Raw genomic sequence first — 23,111 nt, 5'->3', positions numbered from 1 at the left:
TGTGGTGTCCCCGGGCCTTCGGGGCCGCGCGCTGGCTGCAGGCGGGCCCGGTCTCCTGCACGTCGCCCGCGGCCGCCCGCCCGCGCAGTGACCCCGCTGTGCCTGCAGCACGCACCGCCGGGGTCGCTTAGATGCAGCGAGCGCCCGGCCTGGGATGTTGTCGCTCAGCGCCCCCCCGCCCCCTCCGCGGCCCGGGCCGCCCGCCCGGCGAGGATCCGCCGCTGGGGGCGCCAGAGGGGCGGGCGGCGGGCGAGGGGGGAGGGGCCGCGCTCCTGCCGCCGCACTCCCGGCCGCCTCGCCGCTTCCGGGTCGCTGGCGGCCGGGCCGCGCTCCTCCCCGCTCGGGCGCTGCCCTCCGCACCTGCAGACCAGGATGCAGCTTCTCCGCCGTCGCAGCTAGTACAGTCGCGCCCCCGAGACCCGGCCCCGGCCTCACCCCTCCGGGGGTCAGGGTCCAGCTCAGACCCCACTCAGACATTCCTCCACAGGGATCTCTGGGAAGGGCAGCGTGCCTGGTTCCCACGGGCTTGGAAAAACCCCGCCGGACCTGGTTTAGCGGAGAGCCTTGGGCGTAACAGTTAAAGCGGGGGATCCGAGCACTGATGGCCTGGGTGACCCCTAGTGAGTGCTTGTGGTGCAGCAGAGGCACAGAGCACCAGCCCGGGGGCCCTGAGGCCCGCGTGGGGTGAGACCTGCTGTGGGGACGCCCAGCCCAGTGCGGGTGCTCAGGAAGGGCTTATTGAGCGGGTGAGCCAGGAATGCGTAGACCTAATAAACGATCTTGGGAAAGATGTAATTCCAGGTGGAGGCCATGCACGCTAGGAGCTCCTGCTGTTACCTCCTGACTGGCCTGTGCTCTGCTGCTTCACCTAATCCCGTGGAGCGCTCACACAAACACGAGGTGGAGAATCATGCCCAGACCAGCGCAGGCGCAGGGTGTGTACCCTGCCCACGACGGCACGGAGGCGAGTGGCAGGGCGGGGCCACCACGCAGCCTGAATGTCCTAGGAGCTGGATGCAGGGCCGGGGCTCCCGCCTGCCTGGGGCACATCACACAGCAGGTGATCCCGTGCGCCTGGCGCCAGTTTCCACTTCTGCGCTCGCACTCATCAATCAGGGTCCCAAGGACAAATCCTGGGGGAGCCCAGTGTGGAAATCAACTGAAGACCAGCGTCTGGAGGACACTTGGTTCAGTCCACAGATCCCGGCCAGCCCAGCTGGCAGGCGGGGTGACGGGAAGTCGGGCTGCGCAGCAGTCAGTAAGCCCAGCTCCCCGGGTCACAGCCCCTGGCCCAGGGGTGGATGGTGGAGCCCATGCCCCTCTCGTGGCTGAACTAGAAAGACGTTCATCTGGGGCTGTGTCATGGTGAGAGCACACCTATAGCAGGAGAAACTAGGCCAACATTGCGGCCTCAGTAGAATTCTCATCCGTGCTTGTGGAGGTGAATATTATGTGCCCACTTGACTGAGCCCTGGGGTGCTTAGATATCTGGCCAAACCGTTCTGGGTGGGACGCCCGGGTGGCTCAGCAGTTGCGTGCCTGACTTCGGCTCACCGCGTGACTCCGGGATCCCAGATCGAGTCCCATGTCGGGCTCCCTGCGTGGAGCCTGTTTCTCCCTCTGCCTGTGTCTCTGCCTCTCTCTCTCATGAATAAGTAAATAAAATCTTAAAACAACAACAACAACAACAAAAAAACCCAAACCATTCTGGGTATGTCTGTGAAGCTGTTCCTGGATGAGATTAACATTTCCGTGAGTAGACTGAAACAGGCCGCTCTGTCCTATGTGGGTGGGCCCCACGCAATCAGTTGAAGGGCTGAATAGCATAAAAGGTCCCCTCCTACCCATGCAGGCCCTGCCCCGCCCCATCCTTCTAGACAGGTGCACGGGGCACAGGCGTCTGTGGAACGGTCTAGGGCCAAGTGGAGGACCTCCAGGCCCTGCCCTGGGTGGCCGCCGACCGGGTTGGGTGGTGGTGCTGGCATCTGCGTGCAGCCAGGCTCCTGGGCTCCCTGTGAAGCCCAGCGGCTGGGGGAGCAGCTATGGGGCGGAAGGAGCCAGAAGGCGGCTTTTCCGCCTCTTTCAGGCCACAGTGCACCAACAAAGGCGCCTGAGCAGCTGCCTTGAGCCCCGGAGCTGATGTCCAGAGACTGCCTGATGTCTGCTCCTGTCCCCCATGGCTGCTCCCACCGTGAGTGGGGGCGCACGATGGGGGTGTGGCCCAGAGAGGTGGGCAGCTCAACCACGGAGGCCTGGGGACGGAGTCCCAGCCCGAAGTCTTGAGAACTGGGGAGGGGAGGCTCGGAGTTGCGGCCGCAGGAGCTGGGCAGCTCCTCAATGTGGGCGCGGGTGGGGTCCCAGAGTGTTCAGGAGGGGGCAGGTGGGGCGGGAAGGCACAGGCTCCCCCACCCAGCCAGGCCTGCGCTGTGTTGGGCTGACGTCCCAGAGCTCAGGGCAGATCTACGGTCTAAGCCAAGGCCTGGCTGCAGCCGCCTGCACCTGTCCGGAGGCGGAAGCCCGGCGTGTTCCCAGGGGCTGGAAGCAGCTGCCAAGCCTGGGCAACTCCTCACGTGGCTCGGGTAGTGGAGGGGCACCTTGCCTTGGGCGGCCACCAGCTGACCCCACCTGCCCCTCCTCGGCTCTCTGCATCGGGAAACACCTGGCTGCGCGTCCAGGGAAGTCAGGGGGGCTCCAGGCCTCGGGCGGGTCAGTGAGGACCCAAGGTCGGCCGCTCCTCTGTAGAGACAGGCAGGGGCGACCCCTATTTCCATCCATGAAAAAGCATTTATTTGGGCGGGGGGCGCGGGGCTGGCGGTGCGGAGGGGCCGGGGGAGGCGGGGGCCCGCCGCCTGCCGCCCGCTACTCCCGGTAGTGGACCCTCTGGTGCTGGATGAGCTGCGAGCTCTGGCCGAAGGCCTTGCCGCAGGCGCCGCAGGCGAAGGGCTTCTCGCCCGTGTGCGTCCGCAGGTGCCGGAAGAAGTGCGAGCGGCCGCGGAAGGCCTTGCCGCAGTCGCCGCACTCGTAGGGCTTCTCGCCGGTGTGGATGCGCTGGTGCTCGATGAGCACGGAGCTCCAGATGAAGGCCTTGCCGCACTGGCTGCAGGCGTACGGCTTCTCGCCCGTGTGCAGCCGCTGGTGCCGCACCAGGTTGGAGCTCTGGCTGAAGGCCTGGCCGCACTCGCCGCACTTGTAGGGCTTCTCGCCGTTGTGGATGCGCAGGTGCTGCGTGAAGTGCGAGCTGTGGCTGAAGGCGCGGCCGCACTGGCCGCACTCGTACGGCTTCTCGCCCGTGTGGATGCGGTGGTGCTGGATGAAGCCCGACCAGCCGCGGAAGCGCTTCCCGCACTCGTGGCACGCGTACGGCTTCTCGCCCGTGTGGATGCGCTGGTGCTTGAGCAGCAGCGACTTGTACTTGAAGCTCTTGCCGCAGGCCTCGCAGCGGTGTGGCTTCCCGCCCCGCGGGCCCCCCTGCCGCGCCCCGGGCCCCGCGTCCCGGCCGCCCCCCAGCTCCGCGGCCCGCGCGGGCTCCCCCGCCATCCCGGAGGCCCCGGGGGCGCGCAGCGTCGTGCACCAGGGGCCGCTCTGCTGGGGGCGGGGCGCCGGGCCCGGAGGCTGGTGGCCTGCGGGCCGCTCCAGGCTGGCCTCCTGCCCAAAGCGGTCCCCACACTTGGGTCTACGGGGCAGGCTCCTCAGAAGGGTCCTCAGGGCCCCCCCGGCCTGGTCCACCTGGTCCTCGGGGCGGCGGGGGCGGGGAGACGACGCGGCCTGCGCGGGTTCTGCCTCCGAGTCTGAAACGATACACGCAGGGGCGGGTGGATCCCCGGCGTCGGCCTCTCCCTCCGCCGGGGGGTGCCGGGACTAGCGGGAAGCGCAGACCTAGGTGGGCAAGGCCCCCACCGACCTGGACCCAGAGGGAGACAGCAAAGCCCTCTGCTCCCAGAGGTGCCACCCAGGCTCCTGGCAGGGATGTGGGGTGGGTTGCCCCTCTCCTGAGGTTCTGCAGCCTAGGCCGCAACAGGGCACTTCCAGGAACCAAGTCTAGGTGGCAACTGTCTCCTGCCCCCCCCCCCCCCTCCCCTGCGCTGCTCACCTCCAGACACCGGCAGGGTCTGCTTCCAGGGCCCTGACCTGACACCTCTAGGATCTCCCGGTTAGGGGAGGCAGAGCCCAAGGGCTTCCCTGGGGGGGGGGGGGGTGCCGCAAGGGGCTGTGGGGAAAAGGGGACGCAGACCAGAGCCTGACTTAGAGGACTACTGCAGGCGGAGGGCTCGGCCGGGGGAAGGGCCCGTGCCTCCGGGGCTGCCAAAGGGCTACAGCTCGGGCTCAGCGGCAGACCGCGATTGAACAAGGCAGGGGCCCTCGGGGACAGAGCGAGACACTGTCCTGGCGACGGTGCCCAGCACCCAGGGCACTGCGCGGAGCCTGGCATGTGGCAGCACAGGTAGGTCCACCTGGGCAGGGATGGGGAGGGCTCCGCTCACTCACCTGGCCAGCAGGTATCTCTGCCAATCTGGACCTCCTCCACATCTTGGAGATCCAGGTCGGACAGCTCCTCCTCCTGCAGTGGCTGGGAGGGCACCTCAGGGCTGCAGCCAGGGGAGTCTGGGGGCACAGGGGACGGGGGCTCATCTCCCCCTCCTCCCAATCTAGCCCGGGCCTCGTTCAGCTGCCTGTAGAACGCCACCTGCTCCTCACACCACGCACCTCCTCGCCCTCCTGCTGGTCCCGTGCGTCCCAAGGGTCGAGGCACTTGGGAGACAGGGGTGCAGCCATGGGACAGCCTTCCCTGAGGGGCCCCAGGGCACCGCTTGGCTGCTCTGGACTGGGGGCGGGGGTGTGTCCCAGCAAGAGCCACCAGAGCCTTCCAAACGCTCCCAGCACCTCCCCAGGGTCGGGCAGTCCCAAGAACGTGAGCTTTCTGGCTGCGACATCCACACGTTCCTCTCCCTGGCCCCCCCATCGGTTGCCACCATCTCTGAAAGCCCTGGGTGCTGGCTGGGCTGTCCCCCACACCTGCTCTTGGGGTGCCATTCTGAGGCACCCGCCCACTGTGTCCCCCAACCCTGGGCACCTCCAGGGAGGCTGGGACGCAGCACGGGATAGGCTTGCTGTGCCTCAGGGGAGGCCCCCAGCCTGGGCCGCTCCTGGACACCACGCTGCTGGGGCGGGCCTTCCAGGGGGTGTTGTTCTGGGGCCATGAGGGCGGCGGGGGGGGGGACGGGACTTCTCTGGCTGGAAGGGGTGCTCTTTGTAGGTGAAAATGGCAGAGAAAGTGCATGCTTGGACCTGGACACGGGGACAGAGTTCAGGTCTCAGGTGCCAAGGCCAGGCACGCAGCTCCTCCCCACCCCAGGAGCTGCACATCCTTCTCCATCATTGCTCCTGCCCAGACTGCCCCTCCTGCTGCAGGGTTCCAGACCATACCTTCCAGAACTTGCTCTGGAAGCACAAGCTATGGCGGGCACAGCATTGCGCCAGGCCCCTCGGCCAGCCCAGCACAGCCCTGGCTCCCAAAGTCTGTCCTGTTCCACAGCCCACCTGCCTAACTCCCTGCTCTGGAGGTCCGGAGCGAGGTGGCCTTAAGCTCTTTGCTGCGTCACCTCACCCGCTCCATGCCCGCCCCATCCCCAGGGCCCAGGCCAAGTGCCCTGTGCTGCTCCCTGCTCCAGGATGCCCTCTGCCCCCGACGCCCTCCAGCATTGTGCCCAGCTAGAGACTTAGAAACTGGCTCTCGTGTGAGGTGGATGTGGGAGACGATGGGACCCTGACCGGGGAGGGACCCCAGGCTTCACAGGGCAGACCCCACCTCACCCACTCTGGTGTGGGAGCCGGAGGCTGGGGCTCCAGGGGGCCTGGCCTCACCAGCTGGAGGGCCTGGGGCAGGCTCCTGAGATGCTGGGGTCTTTCTTCTGAGGGGGTCTGTGGACCCAAGCACCAAGGAACCCACCAGTGGAGGAAACGAGGTCCAGAGGCAGCGAGGGGTAGCCTCTGTCCTGGAGAAGGGCTTGGTCCTGGGGCCCAGCTCTCCACGCTGGGCTGGTCTCCACGAGGACGGGATGAAGGCACCCTCCACTCCTCCCTCTGGCCCTCCTGCAGAGCCTGCTGGAGGCCCCACGGTCTCTTCCTCAGGGCTATCCTGGTTTTCCTTGCAGACGCAACCCCCTTCCCCCCCCTTTTCTGATCAGCACAAGGAGTGCTGAAGCTGTTGGCTGCAGCCCCCACTCCCTCTCACTGGGCAGGGCCCCTGGGCACTTGAGGGCGCTTGGCTGTGACCCAAGGACAAAGCCTGGCCGTCCAGGCTCTTGCTGGATCAGGGGCAGCTCCAGTCTGCACTGGGTGAGGACCTGTGTCCCGGGCACCAGTCTTCTTCTCCAGCAGAACTGGCCGGGTCAGCGGGTCTTCCAGACAGCCCCTCCCCGCTCCTGTTTGCTGGGCGCACTGGGGGAGGGGGGGGGTTCAGGAGCCAGACTTGAGCCAGACTGATGTGTTCTGAATCCCACTGGCATCCACAGGCTCCTGTCTGGGCTTCCATGTCCCTGTCAGGAACACAGGAATAGGAGGTCCTGCCTTGCCAGGCTGCTGTGAGGGGCGGCATGGGAACCCGGAGCTGAAGAGCGGGCCCCGGAATCCTGACTGCGTGGGGACGGAGGGCACAGCCTCGGGGAGGGGGGGGAGCCCTGGGCAAAGCCCTGAAACCGCCCTTCAGGGAGAGGCCTCTCTGCCAGCGAAGGCCTGCAGAGTATGTGCTGCTCCTGGGCAGCGCCCAGCTCCATGCCCACCCCACATCCCCAGTGTGGCCCACCACAGGGCTGGGCAGGAGGCTGGGAGCTGCTCCTGTTCGGATCCTGCACTGAGCCATGTGCAACCTGTGAGCCTCACCGTCCTCATCTGTTAACGCCCTGACAGGGTGGTCACTGGGATTCAGGATAACCTGCGCAGAGCCCCTGGCACAGAGCCCTCGGCACAGAGCTAGCACGTCTCAGCTGTCATCACATCACTGTGTCACGCCAGCACTCACCAAGGGTGAGAACCCCGCACGCAGAGCGAGCCCCGCCCCCTGGGCTAGCTCTTTAGGATGCCCAGACTCTTGACCTGTTGTCACTGGCTCATCTGTGTCGTCAGCTGTGAGGAGTGAGGCCTGGGCTCCTGTGGCACGTGTGGCATGGTTAGAGCCCTGGGACTTCCTGATGGCTGAAGTGAGCAAGACCCACCCATGGGCATCAACCAGGCACTGGCTACTTCCATGGTTTTGACATCCTGAGACCCTGTCAGGAGAGTGGGACAGGCTGGCAGCTCCACCCCTGCAGATCCCTGGGGGCCCCAATCCAGACCAGCCTGCCCAGAACTCTGGGTGCTATTTTCTGGGGCAGGGGCAAAGGCTCACAAAGGGAGATGGGAGTACACAGGGCCCTGCACGGGGGCTGCTCTTCCCTGAACCCCAAACACAGCCCTGGGGGACCACGGGGAGCCATTGCTCACAAGGCTCGGTCTGCAGCCTCAACCACTGCTGCCCGCGGCCCGACCCCAGTGCAAGGGTGCAGGAGCCCCAGTGGCCAGCGAGCTGCCTCTAGTCCAGCCTGCAGTGCCGGTGGTGGGCGGCGGTGGAGGGAGTGCAGCGCAGGGTGAGTACCGTGTTGACGACCGTGCAGGTGAAGCCGGGCCTCGCTGTGGTGGGGTCCAGGTGTCCCTGGTGATGCAAGATTGACAGGGGACGGGACACGGGGGGGCTCCTGACCGTCCCCCAGGGTCGCCATCTTCCCTGGGGCCTGCTGAAGGTGTGCACACCTGGGACCTGGGGAAACGAAAACCATGGCAGGCTGAGGGGGGCCAGGGCAAGGCCAGCTGCCCATCAGCCCCAGGGGAGCGGGGAGAGGGCCAAGGATGCCAGGGTGCCGTGTGGGACCTGGGGTGGCAGCCGGGCCACACGGGCGGCACCAGCGCCGCTGCGGGGCCAGGCCAGGCCCCGTAGGAGCGGGTGTGCGGGGCCCCAGCCCAGAGCCTGGAGCAGGCGGGGACTCCGGGGAAGGGGCCCTGGAGGGTCGGGAGGTGCGGGGCGCGGGGCTCCTGGCCGCAACGCCGACGGAGCGCTGGGGAGGCAGCGCCTCTCTGACCCCGCGCCGCGGGCCCCGGTGCCCCGAGCCGCCCGGTCCCCTGCTCCAGCTCGGTCGCAACAGTGGTCCGGTCCGACGTGACAAGGGTTTTCCCTGGCGCTGTGGTGACGCGGGGCTCCCCGTGGGGCGGAGAAGGACGCCGCTAGCGGGCACGGGGCGCCGCGGGCAAGCTGCACCGGCCTCGGGGGGCGGGGGCGGTCCCGGCCACCCGGAGGGCACCGGCGCCGCGCGGCGGGGCTGCGGGAGGGACCGGCCCCCCGCAGGGACGGACTCGGGGCGCCGGCCGGCCCGCACATGGACCCCGCCGCGGCCCGCCCCACCGAGGCCTCGTCTGCGCCCCGGGGTGCCCACCCGCGACCCCCGGCCGGGCCCGGGCCGAGGTCGCGGCGGCGCGGGGGCGAGGCGACGGCCGCGGTGGGGCCGGGGGGACGACGCGCGAGCGCGGGCGGGCCGAGCATCCCCGCCGCCGCCGCCGCCCGGCGCCCACTCACCTTCCGAGCGGGAGGCGGCCGCCCGCGCGCCGGCCGGAAGTGCGCCCGCGCCCGGCCCCCCGCACGCACTTCCGGGACGCTCTGGGCGCCGGAGGACCCCGCCTCGGTGGCGCGGGGCGGGGCCCGGGCCCGCGGCTGCGGGCTCCACGGCCAAGTGCCCCAGGGCAGCGGCCTCGGTGCCGCCCTTCTCCCCTCGCGGGGTTGCTGCCGCCGGCCGGCAGTCGCTGGAGAGCTTGCGGGGAACGAACTCTTCCTTCCGGGGGGCCCCAAACACCCCTCCCGGCGGCCCCCCGAGTTCCCGAGGCGTGGCCGGCCGAACATCCCCGAGCCCGCCGCGGGGTCCCCCGGAGCCGGAGTCTCCCCGCCGGCCTGTTCTGACGACCCTGAGCCCCGAGCCCGGCCGGCGGGCAGCACAGGGCAGCCAGGGCAGCCAGGGCCGCGGGGCGCGCGGCGCGGGGCCAGGCGGGAGAGAAGCTGGGTGGTCGGGGCGAGGAGGGCCCGGTGACCGCGGGCAGGCGCCGCCTCCGCCTCCGTGGGTGGGACGCGGCCGAAGCCCTGGGCGGCCGCTTCCCCCCGGGCAGCCCCGCGCCCGCCGGACCGCGCTGCTCCCCTCCGCCGACCTAATGCCCGGCCCAGGCCAGCAGCCGGGGTGCCGCTGGGAGCAGGGCAGGTCCCCGCCGCAGCGGAGCCCACGTTCCTAGTGTGCGGGGTGCGGGAGAAAGCACACAACAAACGGGAACACGGCCGCACCCACGCCGGCGTAAGCGCCCCAAGGAAGCACGCAGGGAAGCGCCTAGTGGTCCGACGAGGGCTCCCTAAGCAAGCAACACGAGAGGAGAGGGAGGAGAGTAGGGCAAGCTAGTCACTAGAGGGAGGAGATTCAAAGCAGAAGGAAGAGCATGTGCCAGGGTCCTGAGGCATGAGTGTCCCCAAGGGTTTGGAGGAGAACAAGCAAGCGGGGGCGGGGGTGAGGGAAGGAGAATGGGACATGGGGGGCAAGCTGTCTTGAAGCCGTGATTAGGAGCCCGGATTTGATCTGCACCAGGAGCCACTGAGGGTCCTGAGCAGGGGAGTGACGCCTGATGCACATTTTAAGATCTGTTTAGGGAGGCAGGAGGAGGCAGGTGGTTTAGAGTGTGGGCTGGGTAGGGCCGTGCTGGGGACCAAACTGACATTACCTGCTGTTTGCTGGGATGTGGGGCACGACAACCTGGCGTTTGGGCTGGAGTGTGGCAGCTGGCCCACTTTCTGGGATGGGGCAATGGCCACAGCCGAGTTCTGTTCTGGACACATGGCCCCCAACGAACGCACAGAGGTGGCTGGGGCTCGCCTCTCCCACCCCCTCCTCAGTCTCCCCTCACCCCCTCCTGTGTGGCCCTTTAGTGGGGTGCCAGATGCCTTGGAGGCTCGGCTCCCGCTCTTCAGCCTCAACAGGCCTCCTGTCAAGTGTCTGGGTCTCTGCAGAAAGCTGCCTGGCCCCTGGTTTTGCCACCCAAAGCCCTGGCCCACAGTGCTGCTCCTCTGTCTGCCCTCGGGCGTCTCCCCATCACCTGACTGTGCGGGGACTTTGCAGTCCCATCCTTGGCCTGGTCCTTGCCCCCAGGCATACTGTGCTCTGCAGGGTCTGGTGGCCCCTCCCCTCAGCGGAGACAACCAAGAATGTCTCCAGGTATTCCTGTGTACCCTTCTGGGGGGCAGGGCTGCCCTCAAGAGGACAGCTCTTCCTTGGAAGGCAAACGAGCAAGGGTATGGGACAGGGGCCCAACCCAGGCTCTTCAGCACTCAGTGCTTGCAGGGCATCATCCCAGGGTCTCACGAGGTCGGGGTCTCCCAGACCCCCTCCAGGGTTATGACCGCAGGCATCAGGCAACCAAGGAACCTCTAGTCCCCCAGAACCTGGGGCCGGGACAGCTGTGTCTACAGAGGGACACAGTATTTTGTCCCACAGGAGTCACTCTCATCCTAAGTCAGTGGATTCCTTCTCCGATTATGTCAGTCTCTTACAAGTTTGGTTACCTTGAGGCAGTGGCCAGTTGGGTGTCTGGCTCTGCAGGCCTGAGGCCAGACCCAGCACCTCCCTGGGGGGTCCTGACTGCACCCCCAAACTGCAGGGAGATGACTGGACCCAGTGAACAGAGCAGACTTTTTTTTTTTTTTTTTTTTTTTTTTTTTTTTAGAGCAGACTTTTATTACAGAAGAAAACCTTATCCATGAGCAGCAGCACAAGGACACGTTCTGGGATGAGTGCTGGGGAGGCAGCCAGAAACGAACCAGTGCAACACTCACCTGGATTAAGAAAGCACCACGTGAAAGGTGAACCACAGAAACCACAGAACGAGGACAACACGTCCCCCAGACGTGCAACATACTCGCTTTCTAAAGACTGAAGAAGTGAAGAGATTATAACGTCAAAGTTCATCTGACGTGCTTGGAAAGTCATGTCTCCCGTGTGCACGACCACCAGCGGAGTGAGAGCATCTAGCCCCGCAGCCACCTCCACCTGCCAGGTGTGCGGGGTGTGAGAATCCCACGACGCCCAGTGCTCAAGCTGACAAGTAAACAAGTGCGTGATAAAACCAGATTGCCCCGGGCTGCTGCAGGGACCTGGGGCGCACAATGGGACAGGGCGCTCTTGTGGACCCCAGTCCGGGGGCGACGTGTGCGCTGGGGCCGAGGGACCCTGGGTGCTCACCCTACAGGCCTCGGAAGCCCACGCCTCCGGAAGCTGCAGACAACCACGGGCAGCAGCGTCCACCTGCCCCCGTGGGCCAGCCTGGATCCCGGCAGGACTCTGGTCAAGAGGGCCACTGGCGCTGTGGGCTGTGGAACAGGCAGTTGTGAGGCGGACGCGGGAGACACAATTGCTAAGCTCAGCGCAGAGGTCCCTGGAGGCTCGGAGCAGAGCTGTGTCCTCAGGCAGGAGACACGGAGCCTGCCCATCATCTTTGTGGCTGCTCCCACCCTGCGCTGGCCCTCAGCCCACTCCCTTTCCGGTCCCAGCGCTGCTCCCTTGGCCCTTGGGGACACCTCCTTTACCTGGCTGCGAACCTGCCCTCACTTGTCCTGCTCCAGAGAAAATGTCCATGTGTCCCCAGTGTCACAGGCGTCTGTCATGAGCACCAGGACTCGGGCGCCCTGGGCTGTCCTCCCTGGAACCGAGGCCGCAAGGCTGCGCTCAGTCCAGCCGTCCTCCGCAGCGTGTCTTGGGGAAAGGAATGGTCACAAGTCTTGGTGTCCGGACTCGGGATGGACATGAGAGGTCACTAGAAATCAAGCCCAGGTGACACCCTGGTGCCTACAGCTCCCCAGGAATGCAGAGGACCTGGCAAGGGTGACCAGAGGTCAGCCCCCCAGTCTGTAGGGAGGGGAGGAAGCAGAGCCCCGCTTGCGATGTGGACTCACTGCCCAGTCTCCCACAGCGCTGGCTCCCACCTTCCCTCAGATCGAGGTCGGCATGAGGCCCGTAGGAACAGATCCCAGCGTGAAGGGCGATCTACGGCACGTCCCTGGGACATCTGCTGGCGTCCCCGTGTCCATTCCATTCGAGGTCCTCCGTGGCTCCCCGCCAACCCAGCGCCCTCCATGTGGGCCAGGTGCCGAGGTGCTCCGTGGATGCTGCTGTAACTGCCCTCCGGCAACAAGAACCATGCTCAGCGGGGGGCACCCCAAAGGTTCTCATGTGGAAGAAGCATTTCTCTGGGACATTCCCAGGACTCCAGGGAAGCCGCTGACTTTGCTGGTGGGGTCCCTCCCAGGCTGGGCAGGCTCAGGATTACCCCTCCTGGGTGGGCGGGGCCAGAGGTGTGCCGGCAGCGCCGGCAGCGGTGCAAGGTGAGCAAGGTGGATATGGTGGCCTTTGGAGCGGCTGAGAAGCAGCGAAGGCCCCTGGGGGGTTCAGCGCCTTCACGGGGCTCTGGGAGGAGGTGGGAGGCAGACGGGGCCCACCTGCAGCACCCCCGCCCCCCGTGGACTTCCTGGCCGGGCCCCGATCCCACCGCCCTCGGGCGTTGCCTTTCTGCTCACCCAGGGGCCTCCTGGCCGCCTCCTCAGTGGCCTGGGCGCCTCTTCGGGGCTCAGGACTGGGGAACCTTGTTAGCTGGGAGGTTCCCTTCTATGCACGCTTCATCGGGAACTTCTTGACAGGTGAGCTGCTCTCACGGAAACACCTTCTGAACAAAGAAACGCAGTTATCACCTGGCTGGCTGCAGGGAAGCTGCGAGCACACAGGTGGGGAGGGCTGGAGAGGCCTGGAGGCAGGACTGGCCGGGGCTCCACCCACGCACCCCAGGCCTGGGCCCGGACAGACCCGGGAGGAGAGCGCTCGTTTCCTGCAAAGTTAAAGTTAGAACAGGAGTGTTGCAGACGCACGTAGCCCTTGGGTGAACGGGACACACCGGAGGCCACCGAAGCCGGGCGCCCAGTCCCCGCGGGCCGCTGCTCCACCCCGTTGGCTTCTGCGCTTCATCAGCAGCATCTTGGGCGACCGACTTCCTTTGTTCTGAGCCACAGACATGGACGGGCATCTGCTTGCTTCGCTGCTGACGTACATGTGGGTTATTTCCAATTTTCCTGACATCCCACACGCGCTCTACAGATCGCTGCACGGACTCTGGGCGCACATACCAGAGTGCCCCCACGGGATTTTGATGACCCAAGTTTCTGGGCTAGCACCCTATGGCACATCCTTAACTTGCCAAAAAAAGCTACTTTTGTTGCTAAAAATAGATTGATAGCTTTTTATTTTTTAAAGGTTTTATTCATTCATAGAGACAGAGAGAGAGAGAGAGAGGCAGAGACACAGGGAGAAGGAGAAGCAGGCTCCACGTGGGGAGCCTGACGTGGGACTCAATCCCAGGTCTCCAGGATCAGGCCCTGGGGTACAGGCGGCGCTAAACCGCTGCGCCACCGGGGCTGCCCGATCCATAGCTTTTTAAAACTGTATTTTGCTAACAGCACAGCAGATTCATTAGCTGTTTCCGCTGTGGGGAATACACGTTCTGTTCATTGTTTTAGTGAACACAGCAGCAGCAGCAGCAAGTGCGATGCTGGGCACCCCCCCGCGCCGACACCGACACCCGCAGCCTCTGTATTGTTCCCAACAGAAACCCTGCGTCCGTCCCCCTGCACTGTCCGCCCAGGAGTCTCTCCTATGCTGCTGTGCGCGGCGCTCTGGGCCCTCCAAGCCCGGGCCACACCAGCCGGCTTCTTGCGCTCGGCAGCAGCTCGTCACCAGCTCGTCACCAGCTCGTCACCATCTGGGCCTCATTCCCTGTCCAGGCCTGATGCTGTCCCCTGCGTCTGGGCTCCGCGCACCATGTGTCCGTTCGTCCAGGGGGTACCACAGGCCACGGCGCCTGGGGGCTCCTGCTTCGCTGCTTCTGCACCTGGGCCTCTGGGAATTCGGATTCTGACCTTTGCCCTGGCAAGCCTGCTAAGCCCTTACTAATCTCCGTACTTGGAGTCGATTTTCAGATTCTAGTAGACGTGGTATCATCTGCTGATAACACACTAAGGGTTTTCCATTATAATCTCAGGTGTGCCTCTTCGTCCTCGTGTGGCCCCTGGGCAGCGCGAGCGGGGGGTGCGGGGGGAGCCCCGAGGGTGGGTCTCTTGGCTCCTGCGCTCGAAGGGGACACAGATACCCGGGACCCCAGGCTGCAGTGCTGTCCCAGGTTCTGATAGATGTTCTCTACCAGGTTTAGACAATTCTAGGATGGTGCATTTTGGGACATAGTTTCACAACATTTAAGATGATAATATGGGGGGGTGCCTGGGTGGCTCAGCGGTAGAGCGTCTGCCTTCAGCTCGGGGCGTGATCCCGGGGTTCTGGGATCGAGTCCCACATTAGGCTCCCCGCAGGGAGCCTGCTTCTCCCTCTGCCTCTCTGTGTGTATCTCATGAATAAATAAAATCTTTAAAAACATAAAAGATGATAATATGCCCCTCCCTCAATCTGTTGATGTGACACATCAGTTTTGAGCCTGACTTGCCTTCCTGACAGAACCTCTGGCCCCACTCCACCATCCCTTCCTGCCGCGTTGGAGGCAGTTTCCAGCTCTGGGCTTGAAACTCGCACACACTCGCGGCTGTCCCAGCTCATAAAGTAAGGGGAGGTGTCTCCGCTTTTCAATCTCTGAGCCCGAAGGAGACTGGAATAGGTGCCTGAACTCAACTTGTGCGCCATCTGGACTCGCATCCTTGCACGGCGGGGGGGGGGGGGTGGGGGGGGGGAGAATTAAGCTCCGGACATTCGTGTGCAGCGCTTACAGGTCTTTGGGCCACTGGCTCTCGGGCGGCCTCCGCAGCTCATCTGTGCTCACATTCCCTGGCGCGGAGTTTTGTCTTTTCTGATCTCTGACGCCCCTGCTGTCACTTCTCAGCATTTGCGGTGGCGCGTTTGCTCCCGTGGCCTCCTGGCCCCACACTGGACTGCCGGCCAGGACGGGGCCCCCCTGTTTCCTTCCCACGACAGCCTCCGACACACTGGTTTTGCTACTCTGTCACTCTGCATTTATTCCGCTGTGTTTTTTATAACTTCTCAAGCCAGAGGCTCAGCTTCTGGTCTCTAGCTGCTCTGCTGATGAGTCCTGAGTGCTTAGGGCTGCATGTCCCCACGTGGCTTTAACGGCTCCTGGGGAAGCTCTGGCCAATCCTGTTTCAGTGTCAGCAAGGTCTCAGTATTTTAGAGCCTTCGCTATGTCTTTTCGTTTGAGTCTCATTATTGGGAGGGTTTTCCTTTTCCTAGGATAGGAGCTTCATTTGAACTGAGAAACCCTCAAAACAGATTCACGGGGAAGATCTGACTTCGGTGTGTGGTGGCGGGATGCGGTGGCGGGGAGCGCAGGAGACACCCCCTGCCTTGCCAGAGCCGTGCCAAGGCAAACAAGACCACCAACTGATCTGAGTTTGATTTCGTGATTTTTCTCATGACTGTAAGACTTCCAAGTCTCATTTTAAAAGAAGTATTTTCCCATTGCTCTTTTTTCCTGCTGATGCAGGTGAAGTCAGCTGTGGTTTTCCTGGAGGAGGCGCCAAGGGCTGTCGGCAGGCATGGCCACCTCCCATGCCTCGCTACGAACATGAACACCTGGCAAGAAGCCCCACGCCCACTGTGGGACTTGAACTCACAACCCGGAGATCAAGAGTCGCAGGTTCCACCCACAGAGCCTGCCGGGCGCCCCCAGAGCCACCATCCTTAAAACAGTTGGGGTGAAGCAGCAGTGCCCTGAGGACTTCACGTGAGTCACCGAGTCAGGTTAAGCACCGTCAGCATCCCACGTCATGCCTGCGGAAACTGAGGCAGCACGAGGTTAAGAGAGGCCCAGGTCCCACCTGGGCAAGGTCACTAACCCCTGTGTTCTTCACCACCCACCTCCTCTCCAGAGAGCAAAGCCATATTGGGTGGGAGTCTATTTCTTTGTCTCCTAACAAACTGGCACGGACGAAAACGCACCTGCCTGCCGCTGGAGAGGAGGGCAAACCCGCTGTCTGTGCGCTGCCGGGGCGCCAACCGCCACAGCCCGGAGAAGGGTCCCGGCCAGGCTCATCTCCACCGTCGTACCACGTCTGGAGACCCATCCTGCTGCCCTGAATACAGAAAAGGTATTTATCTCCACACTATTTGTAACGCCCTGAACCAGAGAGAGCCCACATGCCCCCCATAGGAGACCTTTCTCTTGGGTTCACCGCGAGGCCGTGGTGCCCAGGAAGCTGGCGGCCGGGAACATGCTGCAACACGTGACCCATGTCACACAGCACATGCATCCTGGGACGGGCTAAGGCAAAGCGGATGCCCCTGGGTCCGGACGCCCACCCAGGGTGAGCGTCCCCACCCCGTCCTCCGGCACCCTGGGATGAGCACCCAGCCCCCGCAGCCCCCCCACCCCCGGTCTCTTTCCACAGGCCTCCAGCACAACCTGGGGGGGGGGACTCTGACCCTCATGCACCCTTCACCTAGAGCGGCCCCCTCTGGCCACCACCCGTCTCTGTGAATGAAGCTTTTCTGGCACACGGCCACACTCGCTCACTTCTGTGTCATTGGGGACTGTGGCCCCAGGTCACAGTGGAGAGGAGTGGTGACAGGCATCAGGGCCGTGGAGCTGACAAGTTGCCACCTGGGCCTTTACAGAAAGCGTCTGCCAACTGTGCTCTGGACGCAGGAGCCGCTGACACCCAAGCAGTGTGCTTCCTCGCACCCGGTGCTCATACACGTCTCCTTACTGTCTCTGCCGAACATCTGAGAGTAAATTGCAGACCTCGTGCCCGTGTCCTTGGAAAGCTTAGTGTGCGTCTCTGACAACCAGGATGAGGCCCGGGATGACCACAGGCCACAAGCCAAGCACGGAGTGCGGAGACAGATGCAGCCCTGCCACCCAGTGGACAGCATGGACATAAGGTTTGCCAAAGGTCCCAGGAAGGTCCCTGACAGCTATGCTCCCATCCGGGGTCACACACTGTGGCCCCCACCCCCCGGGATCTCCTGCCCCACCTGGGGCGATCTGAGTCGGGTGTGGGAGGGCCTGCTGTGCCCGGGGGCTGGGGGACAGGGGTGCCCAGCTCAGGTGTCATACAGCACAGCTTTTAGAAAGGACATGAGTGGGCAGCCTGGGTGGCTCAGCGGTTGAGGGTCTGCCTTCAGCTCAGGGCGTGATCCCGGGTCCCGGGATCGAGTTCAGCATCGGGCTCCCTGCAAGGAGCCTGCTTCTCCCTCTGCCTGTGGCTCCTCTCTGTGTCTCTCATGAGAAAATAAGTAAAATCTTAAAAAAAAAAAAAAAAAAGAAAAGAAAGAACAGGAGCAAACACCTACCAACCTGGAGAAGCATTTCCGCTGAGAGCATCTGCCCTTTGGCGTCTGTGACCTGATGGAGAAACGTCTCTCTTGATTCAGGACCTTCCTGCAGGATATATTCCCCAAAGACCAAGGCCATTCTGGGGCTCCAAACAGCTGGAAGTGCATCATTTCCCTAGTAAAAGCCCTGTTGCCTCCTAAGTGACTGTCACATCACCCTCCTCACACCGTTGGAAACTCTGGGACCCCTGGCAGCTCTCTGCAGAGCGAGGAGCCCCATGTGGATCACTCCTGGAGGGCAGCCTAGGGTGGGCACGGAGTGGGGACTCGCCCGGGGGAGATGGGGCCTGGGGACCAGGTGAGAAGACGTGAAACTGACCTGGACGCTGACCCCTGGGGGGCAGGGCGCACTGGCTCCCTTCTGGACACCCCCGTGGCAGATGCAGGCTGGCCTGAGCTGCCCTCACATCCTTGGGGCCCCCACATGTCCAGGGCAGGAATTGCCCGCGATGGCAGCCCGTAGATCCTGGGTGATCCACACGGCGCGTCAGGCCGCTCACCGTGGCAGGGGCTGGGCTGGGTGGAGGCAGGAGGGGCCAGTTCCCAGGGACACGGGGTGAGGGCAGGGGTTCCAGGGCTGGTGCTGCACGGCTGGAGGGGGGAAGCCGGGGCACAAACCGCAGGACTGTCACCACGGCCAGCCTCGCAGGGACAGCAGGTGGGTGGCGTGGCACCAGGGCACCGACCGCGGAGCACCGCTGTCTAGCTCAGCGCTGCAGGCTCCTGCCTGGTGCACAGGGATGGGCTCGGGGCCTGGCAGGTCCACAGTCTGCAGACTGGAGTCCCCCCAAGGAGCAGGTGAGAGGGCGGAAAGCAGAGCAGACGCCACGGGCAGAGGCTGCAGGTGCTGGGCCGCTCCCCGGAAGCCACGGCCTCCGGGCACAGACAGCGGGGGATACCCCGTCTCTGGTGCCGCGGCCACAGGTGCCTCCCGCGTTATCACGGGATCTTGATCCAGGGCTGCTTCGCACCGGAGAGGTCTGTACCACGCTCGGGCACTTGCTTACTGTGCAGGCTGACTTTCCTGATGACGGCGGGGCGGCGCGCAGGTGCATGGGGCTCGGGGCCTGCCCGGCACCCATCGGGCACTCAGGAGGGACAGCGGGCGCGCGGCCCCCACGGGCCCCATCGGCACAGGCAGTGGCTCGGCAGCTTCCTACACTCAGTGCTTCTTCCGCGGGTGACGCTTCCGATGGCGGATGAGGCAGGAGCTGTAGGCAAAGGTCTTCCCGCATTCCTGGCACTCGTACGGCTTCTCCCCGGTGTGCGTCTTCCGATGTTTCAGGAGGTTGGAGCCGCAGTTGAAGGCCTTCCCGCATTCGCTGCATTTGAAGGGCTTTTCTCCAGTATGGATTCTGTGGTGCTTGGTGACGTCGGAGCTGTGGCGGAACGTCTTCCCACACGCGTCGCACGGGAAGGGCTTCTCTCCTGTGTGTACCCGCTGGTGGCGGAGGTGGTCTGTCTTGTGCTTAAAGACGCGGCCGCACTCCCCGCACTCGTAGGGCTTCTTTCTCTGGAAAGGAGTGAACACAGGGACCCCCTCAAAGTCATCTTTAAACGAAGCATCGAAGGCGTCAAATAAATGTTCTTCATCCTCGGGGCTCAGGCTGGCTTCCTTGCTGTGCTTCCTCGCCACAGAGGACCTCCTGGGCTTTTTCCCCCCAGACACATTCTCTTCTTTGGGAGCGTCCTTCAGCACCTCTACTTCTTCCTTTGGGGTCTGTGCCTTCTTTTTGCCCGTGGGCTTCTCCATCTTTCTCTGTTCCCAGCAGAGAGGAAGGACCACCGGAAGCCAGGAAGGGCTAGGGAGAAAGGCCAGGGCCTGGACTCCCCACTTCTTCGGAAAGCTCTCCCATTAGACACAGCTCTTCGTTTTCCCGAGCTTGTAACGAGAGCTCCGGAGCAGAAAGCTTGCACCAGAGAGGGGACGCCACCAATCCTTGTGCTGCCGGAGAAGCCAAACCATGAAGGTTAGATTACAGGCGTGTGTGGGGAGGACATAGCTGTGGGCTCTTGCGGTACGGAGGAGCTCAGGGACGGATGACGGGGGCCACCTGGGGACCTTGGCCCCTTCCCTGTCCGTGTGTTCCCTTGGACATGAGCCTTTCACACTGGACGTGACCAAACAGAACACTCGCCCTAACCCTCTCCTGGGGGACGGGGTCTCCATGCCTGTGTCCAGGGGACCAACAACTCTGTGTGGTCCCCACATTGGAGGTTTCCCCTCATTTCCCCCCTCCTCCTCCACTTCGTGTATTTGGGACCAGATGATGTGCTTCTGGAGCCACAGGCTGCAGGATGCACCTGCGTCCCCCCTTTGGGAGCTGCCCTCCTGTCACTTAGAGCCTGGAGTCTGAGATGGACCAAACTTGGGGCTGGCTCCCTAGGGGCGCCCCTGCCCTCCTCCCATGTCCTGTCTCCGTACGGCGGCCGCAAACCCCCACCATGTACCTGCCCCGGTCCCCAGGGGTGGTCCCCAGGGGCCTCCCTCATACTGAAGAGCCCTATACCCTGACCTGGCCTGCTCTCTGGCGCTGCCCCGCCTCCCCCCCCCCCCCCCCCGGGTGCCCAGTTCCGCTACAAATTCAAGTGGGATCCAGCAGCCCCCGGGGTTCGCAGGAGCATCACCCGCAGGGCTCCTATTTCCTTGGTTGGGATCTCTCGTCTGTTTTGTTTCTGCATCATCCCTGAGCTCCTGAGCTGCATCTTCTCCGTGCTAACGGAACCCCAGCATGGCCTCCGCACACTTCAGACTCTCCACGTGCTCGTGGAAGGCATCTCCAGGAGACTGAGAAAAACCGTTTTTTTTTTTTTTTTTAAAGCTCCACAGGCCGGTCCTGTTCTGATCCTCCGAACATTCCTTGCAAACAGGGTTCTCAGCAAGGGCACCGTGGCCTGTGTGATGCCCTAGTAACACTCCCGGTGATGTAGATTCACCTTTTTTTTTTTTTTTAAATTTTTTTTTTTTTTTTTTTAATGATAGTCACAGAGAGTGAGAGAGAGAGGCAGAGACACAGGCAGAGGGAGAAGCAGGCTCCATGCAGGGAGCCCGACGTGGGATTCGATCCCGAGTCTCCAGGATCGCGCCCTGGGCCAAAGGCAGGCGCTAAACCGCTGCGCCACCCAGGGATCCCTAGATTCACCTTTTTAATCTGCGTCTATCCAACTGCTGTGCGTGAAAACACCATTGCTTTTTTTTTTTTTTTTTTTTTAAAGTAAGCTCTATGGCCAACATAGGGCTCGACCTCAAGACCCTGAGGTCAAGAGTCACAGGCTCCACGGACTGAGCCAGCCCGGCGCCCCCTAGTGATGTTTTAAGGAATAGATGCTTTGAATCGTCAAAGCCACCGGGGAGGTGCCTGGGCTTCCCTCGTCTCCCGCAGGCAAAGGCAGGGAGCCCAGGACGTCGGGACAGGGGGGTGGGAGGCTGGCCTCGGGCCACGTCGCCCGCAGGCCCTGCTGCAGGCCGGCTCCGGGAGGCTGCGGTGCCCACCAGGCGGGAGCCGGAGCTGAGGGCACCGGAGGCCCAGGGGCTGGGGAGCGTGCAGAAGTAGGGGCCCTCCGCGGCACCCGATCGACCCCCCGGAGGCCGGTGTCCGGTCGGCAGGGAGACAGCCAAGCGCAGAGCCGCCGCGGAGACGCCTCACGCCGTACCCACCGCTGCCGGCCGGCTCCTCCGCGCTCCCGGCTCCTGCAGGCGGGGCCCCGAGGGACGGCGGGCGGCGGCCCGGGGCCTCGGCCGTGTCAGCCCCGCACCCCTAGCTAGGGGCCGGCGCCCGCACGGCTGCTGCTCGGGCATCGTCCTAGATACTCGTCCGGTCGGCCCCGTTCAAGCTGCCCGGTGCCCGGCGCCAGGAGGACGCCCAGCAATGGGACCGTCGACGCCGCAGCCGCCCCGCGGGGCCCGGGACGAACCGGCGGCTCCCCCGGCTGGATGCCAGGGGTCCGGGAACCGGCGACCCCCGCGCCCCGCCCCGCCGCAGCCCCGCCGCAGCGCCGCCGCAGCCTGGACCCCCGCGCCAGCCGCCCGGCCCGGCGCCCCCGGAAGGACCCGCCCCTTCCGGCGCCGCTCTAGGGGGCCCCGCCCCTTCCGGCGCCGCTCTAGGAGGGGCCCCGCCCGGCCTCTCGGTGGTACGCCGCGGACGGCTCCGCCCTCCAGCTCGCCGCCTCCTTTCCGTTTCTGCCAGGACCGCCCCCGAGGCCCCGCCCCTCCGCCCCGCCCCTCGCTCCCCCCACCCCCCCCCTCCGCACAGCAGGTGCCCCGGCGTCCCCGCCGCGTCTGCCCCGCACCCTCGTGCCGCCCGCCTGCTCCCTCAGCTCCTCCGAGCCCAGGGACCACCCCACGTGTACTCGTTTCCTGGTTCCCTGGAACTGCGCCGCTCACAACGCTTGTTGATCCCCCGTTCGCGGGGGACGGGTGTCCAGGCTCGGCTGCCCTCCCCTGGCCGCGCCACGGCTGCCGTCTCAGCGGGAGGCTCGAGTGTCGCCTCCCCCGGTGGTTGACAGGACAGGACCCATCTCCTGGGGGCCGCGCCGCCGAGGGCCTGCTTCTCATTGGCTGTTGGCTGGAGGCTGAGGTGGGCCCTGGCCCCCCCCCACCGGGCCCTGCCATGCGGCCCCCTCCCAGCGTGGCTGTTCGCGGGGAGGGGGGGGGGGGAGTCTTGTAGAACATAGTGCGAGTGACTGCTCGTGACCGTCCTTATACAACAACATAACTACAGGAGTGACCTCCGGTCACCATCATACAACACCACCCCACTGCAGGAGTGACATCTTGTCTGTCCCGCCGCCATACTCTGGCTCAGAAGCAAGTCGCAGGTGCCGCCCGCACTTGGGGAGGGACAGCAGGCTCTAGACACCACAGCCTCCCCAGCCTCCACACTCCCCCACCCAGCCCTGCAATTTTTTCAGAGCACATTCCAGTGTGTGACATACCCTGTCCTCTCCTGGTTAGCGGGTTTCCCAGGCCCAGGCCCACCAGGAGCGTGGGGCAGGTGGCGCTGCAGACCTGCGCAGTGAGGGCGGCCACGCGAATGATTGGTCCCCGGGGAATCAGGGTCGTGTTCACACTGAACTCTAGTCCGTGAAGCCTGCGGCTGCAAAAACACGATGTCCACGCCCTGGTCCCAGAAGGCGCCCTCTGGTTGACACCGGCCACGGTCACCTGAGCTATTAGGGAGCCCGCCCTCCTGCTGCTGGAGGCTCTGCACAAGCTGGGTGGGGAGCAAGTTCTTGAAATACGGCAGAATGAGGTTCCCACGTCCACGGCCGCTTCCTTTCATGAACGCTGTCTCTGTGGCGAGTGATGCTGTTTGACAGCATCTCACTCTGGACCGCGGTAAAACGGTCACTTAGAATCATCTTAGAGTCCTTTAAAAAACCTTTTTTGCAGGTGCCCTGTAAGAGCGGGTGAAGTCTGCCCCTGGGGCCGTGGAGGCCCCCGGTGGCCGCCGCAGTCGGTGAGCAGGCCCCATGGAGCAGGTGTGCTGGTCAGGCCGTCTCTGAAACCCCCGCAGAGCTCCAGGTGCTACCGATGCCACCTCCAGAGGTCCCAAGTGGCACTGGTATAACTTGAGAGCGCTCCAGATGGTTCTACTGAGCAGCCAGCATCCAGAACCGCTGTCCCGACACAGGCCGGGATGCAAGCAGGGGCTCGGTGAC

General features: G+C 64.4%; 2 protein-coding genes and 2 long non-coding RNA genes across 35 annotated transcripts; 2 read left to right on the top strand and 2 right to left on the bottom strand.

Annotated features, from left to right (window-relative positions):
• The first annotated feature begins 283 nt into the window (after window positions 1-283).
• LOC119864090 lies at window positions 284-1,696 on the top strand. The gene is made up of 2 exons (XR_005368908.1): window positions 284-684; window positions 790-1,696. It is a non-coding gene; the product is annotated as an uncharacterized LOC119864090 (long non-coding RNA).
• Window positions 1,697-2,764: 1,068 nt separating this feature from the next.
• Window positions 2,765-8,694, bottom strand: GLI4 (GLI family zinc finger 4). Of its 2 annotated transcripts, XM_038555717.1 has the most exons (4): window positions 8,603-8,694; window positions 7,631-7,792; window positions 4,486-4,602; window positions 2,765-3,788 (listed from the first exon to the last, which is right to left on the bottom strand). In XM_038555717.1, the coding sequence occupies exons 2-4, from the start codon at window positions 7,752-7,754 to the stop codon at window positions 2,860-2,862; spliced, it is 1,170 nt and encodes a 389-aa protein (XP_038411645.1). In that variant the 5' UTR covers window positions 7,755-7,792; window positions 8,603-8,694; the 3' UTR covers window positions 2,765-2,859. The 2 variants fall into 2 exon arrangements, with proteins under 2 accessions (XP_038411645.1, XP_038411644.1); XM_038555716.1 differs by lacking the exons at window positions 7,631-7,792; window positions 8,603-8,694 and having other exon boundaries at window positions 4,486-6,006.
• A 460-nt stretch (window positions 8,695-9,154) lies between these two features.
• LOC119864089 lies at window positions 9,155-19,045 on the top strand. 6 transcript variants are annotated; one of them, XR_005368906.1, is made up of 7 exons: window positions 9,155-9,362; window positions 10,780-11,943; window positions 12,022-12,433; window positions 12,746-13,151; window positions 15,601-16,204; window positions 16,731-16,997; window positions 17,490-19,045. It is a non-coding gene; the product is annotated as an uncharacterized LOC119864089 (long non-coding RNA). The 6 variants fall into 6 exon arrangements; XR_005368905.1 differs by having other exon boundaries at window positions 10,780-12,433; window positions 15,601-15,840; window positions 15,986-16,204; XR_005368904.1 differs by having other exon boundaries at window positions 10,780-12,433; window positions 16,906-16,997.
• ZFP41 (ZFP41 zinc finger protein) lies at window positions 10,750-22,812 on the bottom strand. 26 transcript variants are annotated; one of them, XM_038555727.1, is made up of 9 exons: window positions 20,594-21,071; window positions 17,770-20,387; window positions 17,409-17,460; window positions 16,056-16,189; window positions 14,870-15,896; window positions 12,626-13,137; window positions 11,639-12,226; window positions 11,295-11,422; window positions 10,750-11,150 (listed from the first exon to the last, which is right to left on the bottom strand). In XM_038555727.1, the coding sequence occupies exon 2, from the start codon at window positions 19,201-19,203 to the stop codon at window positions 18,613-18,615; it is 591 nt and encodes a 196-aa protein (XP_038411655.1). In that variant the 5' UTR covers window positions 19,204-20,387; window positions 20,594-21,071; the 3' UTR covers window positions 10,750-11,150; window positions 11,295-11,422; window positions 11,639-12,226; window positions 12,626-13,137; window positions 14,870-15,896; window positions 16,056-16,189; window positions 17,409-17,460; window positions 17,770-18,612. The 26 variants fall into 26 exon arrangements, 7 of the variants coding, with proteins under 7 accessions (XP_038411655.1, XP_038411654.1, XP_038411656.1 ...); XM_038555726.1 differs by having other exon boundaries at window positions 11,295-12,226; XM_038555728.1 differs by having other exon boundaries at window positions 10,761-10,888; window positions 10,972-12,226.
• Window positions 22,813-23,111: the final 299 nt, after the last annotated feature.

This window comes from Canis lupus, chromosome 13 (assembly GCF_011100685.1).
Source record: "Canis lupus familiaris isolate Mischka breed German Shepherd chromosome 13, alternate assembly UU_Cfam_GSD_1.0, whole genome shotgun sequence".
NCBI lineage: Eukaryota > Metazoa > Chordata > Mammalia > Carnivora > Canidae > Canis > Canis lupus.
Note: the sequence above shows the minus strand (reverse complement) of the source record. Positions and strands in the feature narration are given on the sequence as shown.

What these genes read in the sequence shown, in the direction of transcription:
- GLI4 (XM_038555716.1), bottom strand. Translation starts at nt 5,278, where the DNA reads ATGCACTTTCTCTGCCATTTTCACCTACAAAGAGCACCCCTTCCAGCC. An exon ending in CAGAGATACCTGCTGGCCAG is followed by an intron (nt 3,789 to 4,485) that starts GTGAGTGAGCGG and finishes GTATCGTTTCAG; the next exon opens with ACTCGGAGGCAGAACCCGCG.
- ZFP41 (XM_038555724.1), bottom strand. Translation starts at nt 19,203, where the DNA reads ATGGAGAAGCCCACGGGCAAAAAGAAGGCACAGACCCCAAAGGAAGAA.